Source organism: Ornithodoros turicata, chromosome 2, assembly GCF_037126465.1.
Source record: "Ornithodoros turicata isolate Travis chromosome 2, ASM3712646v1, whole genome shotgun sequence".
Taxonomy (NCBI): domain Eukaryota; kingdom Metazoa; phylum Arthropoda; class Arachnida; order Ixodida; family Argasidae; genus Ornithodoros; species Ornithodoros turicata.
The window spans coordinates 80419418-80439423 of record NC_088202.1 but is presented as its reverse complement, the minus strand read 5'-3'; the positions used below and the strand labels follow the sequence as shown (position 1 = coordinate 80439423).

Genomic DNA, 20006 nt, shown 5'->3' with positions numbered 1-20006 from the left:
TCTCCCGAGTTTCTTTTCCTCTAGCTGCGTCTTCCTCGCTCTCTGTTCGTCCGTTGAAGTGGACCGTCACATTTCCTGCCGTAAGGAGCCGCAGCTCGAAATGGCTCACGTTCTTGTGTACCTAAGTGTATGTCGAACGCCCTTGGAAGCTCCATAGCCGTGATAGCCTGTCAGTAACACGCACACTGCAACCCTGCCATTCGTTTCGGTATGGTACAAGTGCAGACGTGAAAATACCTGTAGTGTTAATTCGTAAACTTAGATGTGCACTTTACAAATCACGCTGTGTCTTACAGTCAGATATGAGGAAATTACTCGACAAAAGAAACTCGTTACCAGTTAAGTTACTGTGCAAAAATTGTACCTAAGTTACTAACGCAGTTACAAGTAATGAAAATGAACTTTAAGTTCTTAAGGTACTTTGGAAAAGTAACGAGTTATTTTCAGGTTACTTGTTACCTAATATACAGGGTGGCTATTTTTATTCCTTGCAGAATTTTTGTTGAAGAGCTAGCAGAGCAGAATAGATGCCGTTTTTGCAGTTGACTTCTACGGTCATGCTGACATTCCTCCGAAGAAAGTATGCAACTACAAGATGACTAATTACCTAAAATTTATTAATGAACTCTTTAATTAGGGGATTTCGGGCAAACGCGGGAGATCAGAATGAGAGACCATCCTAGTTGAAAGCCATTCCAGGTGTTAAAAGTCCTGGAACATGCACCTGCGTTAAGATTACCATTATCGAATTTTGATATGCAAATGAGCCGAATCTGAAAAAAGCGCGCCTGAGAAGCCTATCACCTTCGCCGACGGAGGCTTATCTGGGCGGGAAAGCGGTTTATCTGGCACCGACTCCAATCACTCCATCATCGCTCTAAATCACGTGGCCCTCTGACGTGAGTGAGGGATGTATCCCCTTCGTCCCAGGGTCGCAGCCGTTTCGGTTTCGTCTCATTTGCATATCCAATTCGGGGGTCGATATCTTCACGCACGTGCGTGTTTCAGGATTTTTTAAATGTGGAGTGGCTTTCAACTAGGATTGTCCCTCATTCTGATCTCCCGCTTTTGCGTGAAATCCCCTAATTAAATAGTTCGCTAATAAATTTTAGGTAATTATTCATCTCGTATTTTCATACTCTCTTCTAGGGGATGACAGCCTTGCCGTAGAACTCCACTGCAAAAACGGCATCTACTATTTTGCTCCGCTAGTTTTGTAATAAGAATTCTATAACTAATAAAAATAAACACCCTTTATGCACTTCTTAGTTAGCGACTTTTGTATAGTTAATTCAGACGTTGATCTCACAATGGGCGGTGCAAGACGTTTTATAATAGTTTTGCTATACGAAAGCTATACCAATATTTGATATGACGAAGGAAGCGTGCCTTTATGTACTTATTTATGGAGGCATATGACGATTTTGATCTCGTAATGCAATGGGGTAGAGTATCGACCCTGACGATGAAACCGCCCAATTATTATCATAAAATTTATCATAGTGTATATAAAGCTCAAAGTTACCGAAACAAGTAGCTTAGTTACAGTAATCAGTTACCTTCAACACTGCTTAAAACTGTACACCTGTTTCAAAAACTCTCAACAACGAATACAGAGATACGACTAGAGAGAGCACATAATAAGCCGTATAAAGCGAGAGTAGATGTATTTAGGCATTCTTATTTTCTACAAATTATTACAACTTGGAACGCATTACCCAAATGATAGTTAGGACAAACGACAACATGTCTTTCATTCAAAATTTACGTTGCTTGGACTATACATTGTAGCTGGTTACTTTTACGCGTCTTCGTAGCCGCGACATCCTTATCGTTACACTTCAGTGTTGATATTCATTAATGGTTATCTGTTTTGATTGCTGTTACACGTTTCCCATTGGCAAGTGTGAAAACTAAACTTTTGAAATTTATTTATTTATTTATTTATTTCATGTACCCTACAATTCCACGTGGGTGGCACTACGTAGGGGAGAGGAGAACATAACAGTACATACAAAAAAACATCTTTTCAATGTATAAGATTATAATAGCATTTAACACAACAGAAATTCTTGCACTCTTTTCAAGAAGATGTCATTGGAGGCAGAATGAATTAAGTCACGAGGGAGGCTGTTCCATTCGGGGATAGTTTTAACAAAAAAAGGGTTTTGAAAGATTGTTGATCTAAAACGGTAAGGCTCAATCTTGTGTTCGTGATCTAGGCGTTTAGAAATAAAACTAGAAGGAAACAAGTAGTTTCCAGAAGGTATGCCAAAAAGATTGAAATAAATATCACGGAGAAATTTCAACCGAGCTTGCGTTCTCCGAGACTCCAAAGACACCCAGCCCAGCATGGATTTTAAATGCGCAGATCGAACGTAAGGTGAATATGAATTTGTCACAAACTTTGCTGTTTGACTTTGAATTTTTTCAAGTTATCGTTTACAACCATACTCATGCAGATCCCAAACCGTGCTAGAGTATTCCAAAATAGGTCGAACATACGATTTATAGACTAACATCTCCTTAATGTCCCTGGGAGCCCCTTTAAAATTTCTTCTAAAAAAGCCAAGAGTTCTGCTAGCTTCATTAACGATCATGTCAATGTATTTTTCCCATTTAAGACTTCTTTGAATTTTGACACCTAGATATTTATATTCGTGAACCGTTTCGAGGATAGAATTACACAATGTATAGTTTAAGACGTTGATGCTATTAGAAAACGACATTGCCTTACATTTGCCCTCGTTCAGTTAAATACCCCAGTCTCTGCACCATAACTCCACTTTACTTAAATGACGTTGAAAAATATTAACATCATGAACCGTGTCTATGGCCCGATAAATTACACAGTCATTTGCAAATAACCTGATGGAAGAACCAACAACACCGACAAGATCGTTTATGAAAATCAAAAATAAAAGAGGACCTAGCACGGATCCTTGCGGAACACCCGATATAACAACAGTCGAAGGCGAATTCACTCCGTTAATAACTGCACATTATCTCCGGCATTCAAAATAATCGGTGAGCCACATGGAAACTTTTGGGTCTAAGCTTAAAGAAGACAGTTTAAACAACAATAAATTATGATCTACTGTGTCAAACGCTTTCCTAAAATCAATAAATACACAATCAGTGCGAATTTGTTTGTCAAAGTTGTAAGCCAAGTCGTGATAAAAGCAGGTTAGCTGGGAAGTGCATGAATGCTTGCTACGAAAACCATGCTGGGCTAGTGAAAGGAAGTCATTGTGTGACAAATGGCTCATGATATTTGAAAATATAATATGCTCCAATATTTTGCCAGAAATACTGAGCAAAGAGACTGGGCGGTAATTCTACAACTGACGCTTTGTCGCCAGATTTGAAAATGTCCATAAATAAAATAAGCCTGAAAATTTGAAAATAAGCCTGTTAAAGTTCTCATGCGCCCTGTGCCGCTCCCTTGGGACTAACACTACAGGAAATAAATAAGTAAACAATGCTTTACGAGCATGATGTCATGCAAAGCGCACTATCCTGCTGCACTCTGTCACTATACATGTACTATAACAATAATAATAATAATAATAATAATAATAATAATAAAATGATTTATTGGTGCCCAAGAACTGCCACAGGGGCCGTTCAAAGGCCGTGGATGCTCAGCATGAAACGACAAATGCAGTTAGAGCAACAGGAAGCAAGTTCGGAAACCTTGTGTCGCCCAAAATTATATTGAAAACTGTGAATCAATTGCAAGAAAATGCCGAAAGTCTGGAGTATTTCTTCAGGAAAGACAAGCGGCATGGCAGCACAATTCAACCTCTCTGTATGCGAAGAAGAACTGCAAGGAAATTGAGGTCGCTATGTATAAGCCAGCCATCGGGTGGATTACAAAATAAGAGTCTCTCTTTCTGCAGAAGGCAGGCCTTGCTCAACGACCCATCTAATACTTTGCTCTCCCAGGCGAACTCGTGCACTCGCACCGCATCCCCATCCTTCATCCTCCTCTATCCTCTATCCGTCCTTCCTTTCTTTGGGTTTGGTTTGTTTGTTTTTTTTTTTTTGTTTTTTGCTATAGTCATGACGACGCCCACTTCTGTGTGGCCAACAACGGCGAGCCTATCCTGCCGTTACCCCCTCCCCTCCCCCAAGGGGCTGCATAAAAATTTATTTTCTTTTTTTATTAACTAAGGAGTTCATGTTCGTTGAAAAGTGGGACACGCAGCGATGACTACACATCAGCGTTTTGGGTGTGGTGTTTTCTTGCAGTGTGTTTCGTTAATAAACCAGTTGGAAGTCTAGGGCTCGTCCCAAGCACTTCTCTGTCCGTGGCCTAAACGCTATACCACAAATGCACTTATTTACAAATTTGGCGGTGTATGGCAATTCGCGTTTTGCGCGACCTGTAGGTGGCGCATCTAACCTCCAACATGGCGGACGTTACCAGGTTGTCGCAGAGTTTCGATTTTGAGATTTCTGAACTGCAATGTTGATTCTCGATGCGTTGAAGGCGATCGTGTATTAAACGCTGCCCATATACTTCTGGCAGGCGTAACCGAGTTGACCAAAGGGAAGGCTATAGTTGTAGCGTATTATTTGCGAAGTTCCGGCGTGTTTGATCAAACACACTTCGTGAAGGTGAATTTCACGTTTATCGGTTGCGAGGCCGAAATAGCAAGCAGCGAGTGTCCTCCGCTGCAGGAATGTCAGAGACATGCAAGCACACGATATATGTGCTGATGCTCTCTTACAGGTAAGATCTTCTAAGTGTGTAGCGCGTGTATGAATGTAGTTTAGAATTTACAGGGTAATGTTGCCACACCCGTGTGTCACTGGTGCGCATGTTTTGGGGAAACCTTAACGAAACGTCGCATTCTTTCTGAATTCTTTCCCCAAGTGATTTGACGCGCTGATTCAAATGCACTGTTACAAAACTGACTTGGTATACGTTTTCGCCCTATCCCCTTCGCTTTCCTGCTCATAATGGCTACTAAAGTTTGAAAAAAAAAGTGTTATATTTTGCCTACAAGGTTTTGCTTCCCTTACTGACGTGAGTTTCACCGAAGTGTGCTTCAGAAAAAGAAAAAATAAGAACGTTCATCAGATATGTAGGCAGTACCGCTCCAAGAGCTCTGCCATACACACACAACCATTGCTGATGTAACAGATTTGCTGATTTCGAGTCGCTCAATCCATCTCTTCCGAGGATGCGTCAAAGTAGGCGGTATTCCATGTGTGGAAAGAAGAAAACGCGGAAAGACAGACTGGCTGGTTCCCTTGGCGCGCAGGGTCGCATTGCGGCACAGAACAAAAGTAGTTTGGTTTAATTTGCTGGTCGTTCTCTGCACTGTTCCCTTCATCCATGATTTCAACAGCAAAATACAGGTGCAGGTCAGCGACCCATGCGAAAAGCAGCCACTTCTCCGCAATAGAACGCGGGGTCGGCCGTGTGTACCTGGATCGGCTAGTCCCGAGTTTCACCGCTGTGCGGCGTCGATTTGGCGACAAACGCAAATACGGTCAAAGGCAAAAAAATGCTAGAGTTCAAGGCACCTACGCTTCTTCGCAACTTAGCTCATAGCCAGCATCAGTGGAGCGGTGTGCCTGCGAGTTAATTTATAAGTCCCGGTGGGAGTTTCAGCGCCCTTTATCAACAGTGGATGGTGTAGGGTTTCCGCGTCGTGCGAATGCGTAAGCGCCACACTGCCAACATTTTCAATGTGAAGACTGGCAAGTTCGTGCCACCGTCTTCTCCGATACCGTGGCATTAGTGAGCGTGAGTAGACCGTTGCTAACGTGGCTACCGGAGTACCCTGTCTACCGCACCCAAACAACTGATAAGATTCTGAGTCATGCACGTTATCATTTGTGCCGGTAGGCACCGTAGCTTCGCCGTGACCTTATCAACGGTATGCCAACACTGTCTATTGTAAACTGGGATTCCGTATTCTCACGGTTCCTCATATAGCAAAAATACGAGTAATGGAACCATTCATACTTTGAAGAGTTTAGGTTTAGGTTCTCTCTCTCTCTCTCTTCGTTCCGTGCTGTATCCGCGTATTGTTAAACCTTGCCAACATGCCTGTCAACGAATACCGAAGTGACTCGGCCCGCCCAATGCAATGTCACGTTTTACATTCATTTCCTCCCAAATTTATTCCTCGTACATCGATGCTATGCCCTCAGACCGAAGAACACAACACAGCGCGAGTCTTAAACACAGCTGCGTCAGATTCGTGTTGTGTTGACTCAGGGATGCTGATATCTGTCACCAGCAGCTCGCCTCCGTCCCCGCCGTTCTTATCTGTTAGTTGCTTCACGTAAGGCGTTACACATTCTTAACGCAGAAGTTTACGACGTGACGTGCTCCTAGCCAATCATCATCCCGAATGACAAGGTTCTCTCAAATGATTTTGTTGCAGTGAGAGGCGTACCCTTCTTTGTGACCTTCATGTAGTTTGTCACAAAAAGACGTACATCCGCGCTTTCCACAAATCAGGAGCGATCGCCCCCTTTCATGCTTACTGGCTGCAGTCGTGACGATGCCCCCCTTGCGTGCATGTCTCCAAAAACGGCGAGTCGATATTGCGAGCGCTTTTTAGAGCGCATCATTTTAAGAGCGCATATTGCATTACGCGGCGTGTGATATGCCGTTTTCCAGGCAGCATGCGATCGTGGCGCTGCTTTGTTCAAAGGTCAGTAACTGAACCTTGATGCAAATAAGGCCCGCCCGCTTGAACACCCGCCGCACATGGCTCCACCGAAACCGCAGTGAAGAAGCAAATGCGATCAACCAGCTCAACAGGCGATATCCTCCAGGAGTCGCGCACGCTCTTAATTAAATTTCCCGTCGGCCAATCCACATGCCATGGCCGAGTACCGTCAGCGGGCGCCGCGATAAGCACTAAAGGTCAACAAGACAAATTAAAGCGAGTCTTCCCCTCCGTATAGTGGCACGAATCGATAGACGCTTAGCGGCAGCTGCCCTTTTTGAAACGCCGCTCGCGACACGGCCAGTGTTTGCCTTCCACGGTATACGGGGAGGGGGGGGGGGGGGGAGATATGTTTATTGAGAAAAAAAGCACGGGACGGTTAGTCAGGCATAGACCGACTTGCTATTGCTTTCATGAAAAGGAACGAAAAAAAAGAGGAAAGGGAACGAAAAGATAGAAGGAAAACGAAAAAAGGAAAGAAACGGAAGAAAGGTATATGGGGGAAATGCATGACGCCTATTGCTCGCTCTTCAATCCGGCTGCGTATGGACTAGGCGCCGGAGAAACCTTTCTCGAGCATTCTGTCCGGATGAAAAGGAAGCGCATTTCGAGTTTCTTATCGACGACGCCGACTGACGCTTCCTGCAGGGGCCAGTACCATTTTCAGCCGTGGTGACATCAAAGGGCAAAATATATGTCCAGTAATATCGATATCGTCAGGCGCTCTCTATTCGCCTTAGAAACAATGTTTTCTGCGCGTTTCTTTTCCTGTACCTGGATGGTACTTCTTGTCTCTGTCGCCCTGAAATTCGAACAGTTTCTGTTGCCCTGAAATCGAACTGCTTGCACATTTCTTCGTCCGTGTGTCAAAAGGAGCCAGCGTCACATTCCCAACCCGACGTGCATTCTCACAAGTGGAAATACTGATGCCCCGTCCCTGTAATAATCGCGTCTAAAATACACTATGCAAAATAATTTGGCACTGAGATAGTGGTGGTGGTATGGTGTTCTAAGGAAGAGGAGTGAGGTCTGCCTGCTTGGACAAGGCGGCAAGTTTCACTCCTTTGTGAAAGGGGAAGGGGTGAAGGGGTGGTAAACGAGAAAGGATAAAGGGTGGGAAACTAAAAGACAGTATTCTCGTATTATGTCGTTTTTTTTTATGATATGTGCATGTGTAAGTCCGCTTTAGAATGATTACGGACAATTAACACAACGTGCCCAAGCTGTTTGTCATACTCTTATGTGCGCGACCCATTTAATCACAGGACGAAACTGTCGCTTCTCTCGTGCGTTCGTCACGCGAGAGAGAAGTTACTGAGGATGGGTCCGTACTGGACCCAAGACAACCGGATGTCGTCTAGACATTATTTGATGGCTTCCAACTCCAGGTACACGAACACACGACAAACAAAATCCCAGATGAAACCACGGCACAACTAAACTGTCAGTTCGTGCTCACCTTGTTATTGAACGATAAAACCCTCAGAACCATTCGCAAACATAGCACTTGCCAGCGGCCATAAAAAAAGAAAAGAAAAAAGAAGCCCTCTACGTTGACGGCATGGCGCATGTCATTCCAGATGAAAGTGTTTTCGTTCTGTCGCCATCAACGTGACCTGCGCAACAATTTGCATAAGCAAGCACAGCGGGCAAAGTGCACAAGTGGTACCGGTCCAAATATCTGACGAAGTTATCGTGCGCACACAGAGGTAAAAAAGCAAACGTAGGAACTTGTTGCGGTCATTTCCTCTCCAAGAGACAAATAAAACGCACGTAGAGTAAGAAGGAAGAAAAACTGGAACGTCCAAAAAAGGGCAGCAACATTCATACGCTAGCAGATTTTCATTTCCTGTACAAGGACAAAATTATTTCCCGTCGGTTCTCCGTACGCGAATGACAAAGAAAGCAGAATCATAAATCTCGTCACGTACGACGCGTACTTGTTCGTCCATTGCTTACCTTTTACGCTGGCAAAGCGCTCTGCAATATGGAGTCGGAAACAAGCTCGCTGAAAACGTCAATTTCATTGTTCCTATGTAGACTGAATGAAAGAAAAAGAAAGAAAGAAAGAAGAAAAAACCGACGAAAAAGTCCATTGTAATCTCAACATTGATGGGAGCAGGATGGGGATGACGTCCCATCTTTTTCTATGCCGACAGTGAATGATTTTCTTTGAGGAGCATTATTAAAGGTAAGCTCTGTACAAAATAATTACGGATACGGAAGCGAAAGGAAAGAAAAGTTGGGTGACGCGAAATAAAAAGCAAAGTTTTTCAAAAGCAGAGGCGCAATATCGACTTTGCGACTAATGTGAGTTTCAGGGGAGCGATTTCAGTTATTTTGTTTGCTTCATTCTTATTCTATCGCGCCCTTATGTACGCAGGAAAGAAAGCAGAAAAGAAGCAGTAAGAGGTGGCCGAGAGATACGTATACGCAGCATATGTCGAAGGAAAACTAATTGATGTCCCCGATTCGGTCGTCTGTGCCTGTGCGGGCTGCACGACGTTGCTCGCCGCACATTTTCTACGTCATTTGCGATTTCCTTAATACGTCGAAAGAGAGTCAGAACACGCGTGCGCAATCGCGTCCTAATGTTTGCATTGCAGCAGATACATAGTATTTGCAAACACATGAAAACATCCAATGTGTGCATTGAATGGTTGTTTTCTAAAGTGTCGCGTGTCCTTTCAGTTTCGGCTTATTATGCACTAGCGAAAAAATATATGTAAGAACTGGCGAATGAAGACAGCCCATTTTTATTTTATAGTTACCATATGGAAGACGTACACCTATGTCAATGATTCAGATTTCATTCATTCAGCACTAAACGTGGTTGTTCCGTGTAGAATGTAATTAGAAACGCGACATCGTTTCTGTCGAAGTAAATTTTTTGAGGACCAGCGTGCTCTTACTTTCAAATTGAGCAAAAATTATGATGCCTCGCTGCTGCCACCTGCAACTGTGTAAAAATAACCTGCCTGCGATGTTACTTGAAGCCATAGACTGTTCTTGATGATATCCTCGAGCCGCGGCATCTGGTGTCGTTAAGGGCGGCACTAAGTAAAAAAAAAACGAGAATAAAAAAATAACAATAAAAATAAAATCAATAAAAAAGAACGAAAGTAATAACGACGTGACGTCGCCGTAACAGATTAACATAACTTTACCCTCCTCGCTAAAATAGCTTTTACTCCCGTAATGAGTAAAGCTGCACTTCGTAGACTACTACGCTTCCAAAAAGGAGAGTGATACCCCTGTCACACGGGGCCGTCTTCAATGATTATTGATACCAATGGACATTGAATATACGCGTAGCGCCGCCAAGTGAGCAACGTGTCAACCTGTCAGGAAGCATTGGATCCAATCTTATTTGAGAAGTGACCACGTTGCATGCTTGGTGGCGCTATGTGTATGTTCAGTTTAGGATGCCTCAATACTAGCACCCTCTGCATAGGGTGAAGACAACCGCGTCGTCTGCTACGAATTTCTGCCATCTTTACGCCCACGCACAGCTCGCGATACACTCACAAAAGTGTTGCTATACGCTTAGCTACACACTCCATTTTGGAGTTGAGTAAATACATAGCAGAGGGGGTTTGAAATAATGTGTGAAATCGGTACAGAGCATTCATGCATGGTAAGCGTGGGCGCAAACATGGCGGCTTTGCGGCATTCGCTTCTGCAAAGGGTGACACCACTCTACACAGAGGGGGCCAGTATTCAGGCATCCTAGTTCAATGCCCATTGGATTCAATGATAACTGAAGACTGCCCGCGTGACCGGGGTGTGAACATAACACAATACAGAGTGTTCTCAGTGACAGAGGTTTTACACTTGCAAAGGAGTTGGGTATGCTCTGTCTTCATTCAGTATATGATGTACCGTATTACAGGTGTAACGTACACCACCTACACCTACTGCATGCTTTTGAATCATATCCACACATTTAGTTATTTATTTATTTTTACTCAGTGGATAGTGTAAATGTACTTCACACCAAACGTAGCCTGACTTAAATGCAAATAAACAAATGAACTGTTCAAAGAAAAGTGCCCCTTCTCTCCAAAACATTAGTTCAAAAACCATATACTCTTCATTGTCGTCGCCTCCTTTTCCGATAAAGCTCGCAGCAACGTTCTCTCGGGGCAAACAAACTACAAGCCAGACAGACGCGTCCGTCCTGCAGGAGCTGTAGGTAGCGTCCAGAGAGTGCAGCTTCAACTTTGCTTTTCTATCTCATCGCTTGTCTTTTACCCCTTTCATTATCGTGTGTTTTCTTCCACGTCTATTCCGCCTATCGTGTCCTCTGTGCGTAATCTTGTTTGCGGGTCTTAGCCTATGGTCGGAGGAAGGATTTTGTGTTTTGGTAGAGGCCCGATGGGGGCTGTGCATGTAGCCTCGATCTGGAGAAAGGCCGAAATTGCTGCGCTGCCTCGAGTGAGCGTGTGATGTAAGTTTGGGGTACTAAACAAGTTTTTCCTTCTGCCCAGGTGTAGCGCAGGGTGGGATATCTGGAATGTTTAAATGCAGTCGTATGGTGTGGTGTATTGAGTTAAATGTGTCGATCGGAGGTTAAATGAAGTCAAACGTGTCTATGTTTGGCTTTCACGTTTCCTTAAAAAACGTCGTAGGTAATATGACATCCACAGTATTTGCTCTTTGTTTTCATTTTACACGCGCATAAGTATGCACTACACATACCCGGCTTTAGTTCATCCTGTGATATTGTCTACTTAGCTGTCTTAATTATTGCCTTATTGCCATTATGGAACCTCACATTATGAAACATTACGTAGGAATTCGGAAATGACTCTACAGGCAAGCAGACATCTTTCTAGGTACCAAATAGAGATGACGCATGGATTTGGGAATCAATAAGGGCATCCTATCAGCCTAAGCATCAGAAAAAGCCAGATCAACGTAGAGTTAGGCGAAGATCTCAATATTTTTTTCTTTTTCTTCTTTTATTCAAATGAATATATACATGTACCACATTTGCTCGTGCGCCAGCAGCCCTTAACAAGGAAGCCAATTCCTAAGCTCCGATGCCTTTCCATCCAACGCCTTCGTTTTTATAGTGCATCCTTGATATTGAAGAATTAGTTTATGCAGCTGCGGAGAAAACAACAGTTTTGAAGAAACATGCAATAAGTTCACTTCGACGCACACGCACAAAGCACAGAACTTCAGATACAACACGTTGGGCACGTTCAAGGGATCGACATGTGTACGCGCGCATATCTTGTTGCTCATTATCAAATCTGGATCCACTCCTCTTCCAGCGAGGCACCCATCAAGGAGAAGACGTGCCTTCAACGTAAATTCTTCCGCCATGCTTCCACGAACTTGTTCCTACGGGGATTCTGCGACTTTCTTCTTTGCTTAGGACGTGGCATGAGCTGTACTGCTCTAATGAGCTCAGTTTCTGCGCACAATCGTATTCAGATAGAGCGTTGTCTTGGGGAACGATGCGGCGAAAGAGTTTTTCTTCTTCTTCTTTTTTTTTTTTTTTTTTCGAACGTAGGACACTATTGTTCGGTTTCGTTACGCGGACAAATAGGGAGGTAAAAAATGCGAATGGCTTTTTGAAGCACTAATAAACTTTCACGTCCTTGAATTCCATTTTTAGTTGTCTGTGCCTTCGTGCACTGGGCGTTGGTGTCGGCGCTTGCTGTTCGTCTGACGTGTTGAGAAAAAGTGAAATCCAAGACGATGGTTAGTACGATGACACACGGCATGAGCGAGTACTAGGTTTCGGCTACTTGACGGTTTGCATCCTATAACATTTGGTTCCGTCCCAGGGAATCTTTCCTAAAGTGTCCCGTTGTGAAACCGTTATCTCCTAGGAAGTCCAAACAGCTTTTAATGCGATATCATTATTGGGCTCACTCCATAGAAATTCCTTTCTCTCTGATTCGAAAACTCAGCTCGGCCTATAGATGGCGTCACGGGATCCGTGGGCGCGGGCAAGTCTATATGTGTCGTCCCCTTTCCCCGAATACAGCTCGCTGCCGGCTAGGAGTGCGCAGTAAACCATAGCGCCGGGCGTGTCTGCTAGGCGATGTTATCACAAGGCAGCTGCGGGCATTGGAATGCTACGTTATATTACATCTTGCAAGCGAGACTGCAAAGGCGGGAGAGCGATGTCATGCTTTGTCGTGGCGGTGGCCTGCCGACATGAATAAACGGTCGTTCTCGGACTTCCCATGCTGGTGGCCTTTGTCTACGCCTTGCAGTAAATTCATTTAGGCCTGTCGTCATCCCCACAGGTTTCACGTGAATCCTTCAGATCATTAAAATCAATAGCTCTCGAAATACACGACAAATATAATTTAGTGTGCATCATTCACTGCAGGTGTTTGTTACCGGCAACGGCACGACAATCGACTTTGAGGTGGATTGTGAACCTGACACACTGAAACGTACCGATTCTGTAAAGCATATCAGAAATAGTATGCGATAGTGTTCCTTTGGAACGTGCACCTGTCATGCCCACTGTGAGAAGAAAAAAAAGAAAGAAACCTTCAGTGGTCGCATGGCCTCCACGGGTCCTGCGCAGGAAGCTCGTTTGTGGCCGCGTAAAACGATCATATACAGGCGGAGGTGGACGATTGCCGTGCTGTGCGACCTTCAAACTCATTGAGGGACAAAGTGTGGGCTCGCGGTTCCTTCACTTTCACATTTAGCAACTACGTTACGAGATGGTTATGTGTTTAAGGTATACTCATGGTGCGACAAAGTTTCTCTTCACTTCACACCCCACAGCGCGTTATCCTCTGTAGCATTACATCATAACTTTTGTGCTCCTACCTTTGAACGTTACCTGCAAACCATTACGCGCAATTCAAAATTATCCCCGCATTTTCTTACATGTAAACCTATTCCCAATTATTATTATCCCCGTATTGTCTTTTTCTTCCCGTCCAACCTCACAGCATGTTATCCTTTCTAGCACTACACCATAAACTGCAGTTGTTTTTCTACATCTGACCCATATCTGCAAACCATTACGCACAATTTAACGTCAACGATTGCTATCACATTACTCCTCCTTGCATCAGCAGGGAGACTGCTAATTTTTTACTGTGTGACGTTTTTCTCCTGTGCCAGCAGGGAAGAGAATTGCTTTGAACGACTTTTTTTTTTTCTCTTTCAGTGTGCGTGTACGTGCTTTCTTGTCTTATCACAAGTGGAACACAACTTTATGACGTGCTTAATCGCCCCGCTTTCGTCCGCATTCATTCGCTATTCTTATTGAAAGCAGGTCCAAGGGACAGAGTTTAATCATATTGTCATCTGTATCACGCGTGTAATGTGTGATGGATGGGTTATGCAATTCAAACGTGTGCACGTGCGTGCGTGTGATCTCTCTCTCTCTCTTTGCGTATATCTAAAAAGTGTGGAAGAGAAGTTGGTTTAAGGATTGTGGGCCCCATACGCAAGCGAAATGAGCACGGGAGTATGCAATTGGCTATATTTCCACAAACAGGACCGAGTTTTGAAACGGCTGCCCCACATATACACAAGGCGTCGCCTCGCAACATATACAGGGTGTCCCAGAAAACGTGTCATTGAATTGTAATAAAAAAACTACGCAATGTAGAATCATGCGGTGGACCGCATTTGTTCTTACTAGTTTTTGCCACCCCTGATGTGAATATCATGTATCGTCCCGCGCTATCCTCTGGGAGCTCCGTACAGCATGATGCTCGGCTATTTTTTCCGATGGGATAGCTCCTGAATATACCTGTCAATTATCATTAGTTTGAGTAAATTAGACACGCTCTTCACATTGGTGGGGTAAAAAAAGTCACCTTTACTTGGTAAATTTCCGACTTCAGTTCGCAAATGTTTACAGTATTAAACTTACGTTGCACGCCATTCACATCAGGTGGTGGCAAAAACCCAGTAAGAACAAATATATATACGATATATACGATATTTGTTGTATTCTTATAAGTGCACCGATAGTGAAGGTGGCACAGCTAGTGAAGGTATGGTAAACAGGGCGATCACCATCACAGTCTGTTGAGCTTGCCACATTAACAATTGCTATTATCGACGACAACGTCGATATTAGATACATTTAGTGGATTATACGCTATCGCCTTTGCGTACGTAAGGGATAGCGTTGGTGGTTCTGCGCACACGCAAAAGATAAAGAGAGCTTCGCGCAGTGCGCAAAACCACCATGACGTCCCTTACGTACGTAAAGCCGATTGCGTACGTTGCACTAAAACTCACTATAGTCATTCTCCAGGGAAACAATGCGCATCGTGGAGACTGACACGTGTGCATGACCGATAGCACGCGAGTACTTGCTTATCACCCTTTAGCCATCAAGCTTTACAAACTTATCATTGCAGTGATAAGAAAAGCGCAGTATCTCCTTATCAATGTATTCCAGTTGTGTGCCTTTGATAATAATACGATCATGGTGTTTTCTTCGTCAACAAAAGTGCTACATTTTACGTTGACTTTTATTTGATCCTCGGAAGCTTGGGAAATATGCAGAGAGGCAGGAGCTCATTCCATCCAGCGGCACAGCGGGCGTAAAGAAGGAGCACGGACAGCAACTATGCAGCTCGAAGCTGCCGGGCCCTCACGAAAATTGCTTTCTTTAAGAGGACATTCGTTCTGACTAAGAGTCCCCTCTTCACTCTATTTTCTGCTTGTCCATAATATACGACTACGCTCTACGCCTAATCTACTGCTGCCGACACGGACACTTACAAATTGGTAGATTTATTGGTATAACTTTCCTCCGAGAGTACATAAATAATGAGGCTACCTCCAGTGCTTCTTGTTGCGTTTTTACTGCTCGCAAACTTCGTCTAATTTGATTATGTAAGCCGTCTACGGTGTAAAGCTAAAATACGTTTCTTCTCTTTTACAGAGCTTACCTGGGGAGCTTTCGGTAAGTTTTGCTTCCTGTACGTTCCAGTGCTGCGTAAAAAGAGGGAATAAAACGAGTGTCCGGCACATACGTTCCTCTTTTACGAGCCTCTACTCACTATAAAAAGAACGGCCTCTATCAAAACTTGCTTCCCTGGTTCCCCCCCATTGAAACTGGGAATTCGAAAATAGCATCGATACCTGACACGGTGACAGGCATTTTCAGTGCACGCTTAGGTTCGACAAGATCGTAAATTCCTAATGGTATCGAAAATGCTGTGTGCAGAAATTTTAGCTCTTGGAAGAGTGTGAAGGGGCATTGTAGCGAGCATGCGTAGCGTGACAGAGTGAACTCTTTGGAGAGCAAGGTTCGAGAAAGGACTTGAATGTGCTTCATGAAGAGAGTCGGAGTGGTTATGTCTAGTCAAATGGAATGGGGAAATAGTGAAATAGTCGTCGTCTTACCAAGAAGTACGTCACGCTAATAAGGTTCGGAATTCTTTTAAGCTGCATATTTGTCTCTGTTACGTCAAGGACATGAGCAATAATATGTAGCACGATATGCATGTAATAGTACGATGCGAGCAATAACTTAGGCGACCAACGCTCTATGATGAATGAATTACGCGAGTTAACATGATGAGGTAACCCACGCGAGCTAAACAAAATGGAATTACAATTACAACAATCGTCGATTGATTTGGCGGACTTTACGCTGCGGGACGATTTCAATCTAACCGCAGCGCGAACTAATCAAAAGCGAAGTAAAGCAAAACCTTGAGTCTCTATTGCGTTATATATTATTTTCAGCAGCGGCACAACAAAAAAATTTCATGGTATCATGTACCCGCGTGGCTCGTATCCCGATAGGATTTCTGAAGTCGGCTTCTCCTCTGAAAGTGTTTAGTAGCGGTGGAGTACCCTTTACAGGAGTATGTTCCATCGGAATGCGCTCTTGTGCCATCGGAATGAAGTACAGTTGGTAACCATGAGAGCAAAAATTATCAGTGATATCTCCGCTAATTTATTGAAAGAAGGAAAACCTGAATCGTAGCAGTACCCTTACCGATTCATTATATCTCGTAAAAACATCAAATACGATACAATGAAGTCATTCTCTGTTAATAGCTGCAGGAGCCTGCGACACTTAACATTCGGAGACTCCTGCAAAAGGTGTCTTTCAACGTTGCGTTGACGGGATTAACGTCTTTGCTTTTCGCAGGAACTTCCGAAAGCTCGTCTATGTCGACATCTTGGGTTTTCTACGTCACATCAATCTACAGCATCTATAAGTTCCTCTTGTCGCTCTAGCAGGCAAGTTTCTTTGTCAATGTTCTTGTCAGTCTGGCCGCACTTGATCTCTCATTATGCTTTTCCCTCAATGTGCCTTCGGAAGGCCAGTACGAAAGTGCAAACTGTCACTTGAGTTGTGATAGCCAGTGGTGTCGCCAGAAAAAAAAAAAAAAAAAATTCGGTAGGGGTTCTATGGGGACATTACGTTTTTCTCTTTCTTTTTTTTTTTTCGTTTTTTTTTTGGGGGGGGCGGGGGGGTATCACCCTTGTTTCCCTCTCCGAAATGCACTACCGAAGATGCGATTTCAGTGCGGGTGGGGGGTTTGAACACCTGAAACCTTCCTCTGGCACTGGTGATGGTTCATTTTCTTCGAGAATTGTTTTGCTGGACACACAGCACGGTCAAAGCGTCAATTACGAAGCTATTTCGCTTCTTGGTGCTTTGCACATATAACAAATATCCTGATGTAGAATCCCTTGCGTTACTGACATTACGATAGTCATTTTTACAGTCCTTATTGTTTTGTTTTTTATTCATAACATAGTGTGCAATATGACGATTAACAAAAAGCAGTTCGAATCGATAGTAGACAGTCCTATGACGGTTCACTATTTCATTTTTGCCACCTCCTTATTTGAAGCTGGCGTATAATCCCGTAGCGAGCTTCACAAATCTACATGTTTACTCCACATCTATTAACGTGAAATGCGCTCTGCCAACTGGGTGTGTATTCTTTCTCATACGCGGAGACGTGCCTGTTTTCTCGATGAAGCTCTTTACCGCATGGAGGATTACACGCGAAAGAAGCGAAGCTTATCCGGCCAATGGCAAGAATTAATTTTTCAAGGCGTCCGTGGGGGCCTAGGTGATCTGGAAGGCTTTGAGAGTCTCGCGCAATGAGGCTAATGGACTCAGGCCCTTAGAATTGGCGACCGAGCCAGGAAGCCGATAAGGGAGGCCAGATGTGGAGAGAGTGAGAGGTAATGAGAGGTGGGAAAGAAGCGGCCTAATGATGGCCCTCCTCAGAATGCCTAATCAAGCTCATCAGCCCATGCGGCCGCTAACCTTCTTCCACTGGCGGCAAGATAAAAAAAGATCGAGATACTTGCCAGATAAACTTGTTTCTTCAATCAAAGGTTTCCACCAACTCCGATAGAGCGAAATTTCGGGTAATGGGGATCATTGCTAAGAAAGCCAACCGTAAAAGCTCCTCTTTGCTGATGTATGCGTATTCCTATCTAGAACGTTGATGAAGCAATCAACGGGTCGTTTGATTCAGGGTAGAGGAATCATGATATAGTTGGACTTGAGCCCTTCGTCTTGTACGTGCTGTTGGATTTTATTTCATTCGCGCAGTGTCAGTATTTCTGCCAAACCCGTTCTGACTAACAGTGCTTTGCTGCATACCTGTCACGAGAAAAAAAAATATTGTTTCACAATATCGTTCCCTCTAATTTATCCGTGCGTCAATTATTCTGTTACCATTTGCCGCGAGGTCTCAGAATAAATGTCCATGTATGTATTGCGAACCTTAAAGTTCAGCCATTACGTATGCACCCTAGGTCCCAAAAATCGAAAATCATCATCATCGTCGTAATTTTGCCTGCTTTTCCTTAACCTGTTAAATGAACAACAATGCAACGATTTAGTTTCGTGTCTAAACATATGATGTGGGACAGTACACGAAACGGCACGTTTCACAGGTCTGCCCAGTACATATTTATTACGATTAGGTGTGCTAATATCCTGATGATGATGGTGGTAGGGGAAAGAATATGGAGATGTGAGCCCGCTTACCATGGGCCAAGCTACTCCAGGCCTAATATCCTGTTGTTTACAAGAGCACCGTTTCATCATTAGCCAAACAACAATGCACAACCTCCTTAAAGGAGCAATGAGGTGACATTTAACGTCACTCGAAAACCTGCCTCATCTGTCAAGCTGCTGACTGCTTTCTCCGACTGTCTTTTGTCAATTTTATTGCGCAGTGACTATACGCCCCAGAGCGAAAATATTTTGCAGGGTGACTTCTGGTGGGCAGCTTCACAGATTAAGCAGGGTTTCGAGCCATGTTAAATGTGACTTCCATGCTCCTTTAACGTTTCGTAAACTTCTTACTGGGCACACACGAGGAGAACAAGAACTACCTATTTGCAGCACAACATTAAATGTGCCGCGGTTATACATCTTTTTAAAATAAGGACAACTGAAGAACTCAGACATCAAAGTCGAAGCTTACAATCAACAACAGGTTTGCGTCTACAGCTCTCGAATACGAAGAAGCACTTTAAACGAATTTTGAAAAACTAGCTTACAGACGATACAGTGACTTATATCGAACATGTACAGTGCTGAACAAAAGTTTAGGGAAACCCGCACCGACGCATTCCTTCCCCGGAGTGACAAGCTAGCAGTGAATGGGCTCGAACGGACTTGTAAACAGGTGGCTGGGTTACCCAATCACATGTCTTTGAGTGCTAATGGTCCCATTACTTGCTAGCCTGTCACTCCGAGGAAGGAACGTGCTGGGGCCTGTTCCGTGAACTTTTGTCCAGCACTGTACAGGCTGTATTAGTACAATAACGCTAAAAATTACGTGCATCTATATACGTGTTGATGATCATAATGGCGGTGCTGGTGTTATAGAAAACAGTCCATCTACATGTTGCATTCACTTTACAGGTAAGCCCGCCTAACAGCCTGAGGCCGCAGGGTGGGAGAGCAGGCCGCGAGGAAGAAGCCAGTCGCACGCAGCGTGTCCTCTAGGCGCTGCACCCGCCTTTTCGTCCAAAAGAGAAAAGCCCCTGAGAGACAGCCACGGTGCGTAAAGTGGCACATCTCGAGAACATCATTCGCCATTGCTGGGAGCAAGCAGGTGCCTTCGCCACGGCCTCCAAGGTGTGCACGATATACCCGTGGAGCAACATCATTTCACCAGCTTGTTCGGTGTTTTAGCCAGGACAGGAGACGCGTTTTTTTCTTTTCTTTTTTCTCCGAGCGACGTCATAATAACGCACGATGCAACTCTCGGCCTGACACGTTGTGTGTTTGATACGTGCCTCTCGGTCTCGTTTAAATGAAAGCGAGGCGTGTCACTGTAACCGCAGTTGCTGCTGAGC

At 44.1% G+C, this 20006-nt stretch overlaps 1 protein-coding gene across 1 annotated transcript in view; it reads left to right on the top strand.

The window, feature by feature from the left end:
- LOC135383758 (uncharacterized) overlaps positions 1 to 16906 on the top strand; it is a 153885-nt gene extending 136979 nt beyond the window's left edge. The window contains exons 4-5 of the mRNA XM_064613092.1: positions 15595 to 15615; positions 16816 to 16906. Coding sequence (XP_064469162.1) covers positions 15595 to 15615; positions 16816 to 16904 — 110 coding nt within the window. The 3' untranslated portion in view covers positions 16905 to 16906. The remainder of the gene's footprint in view (positions 1 to 15594; positions 15616 to 16815) is intronic.
- The last annotated feature ends 3100 nt before the right edge of the window (positions 16907 to 20006 follow it).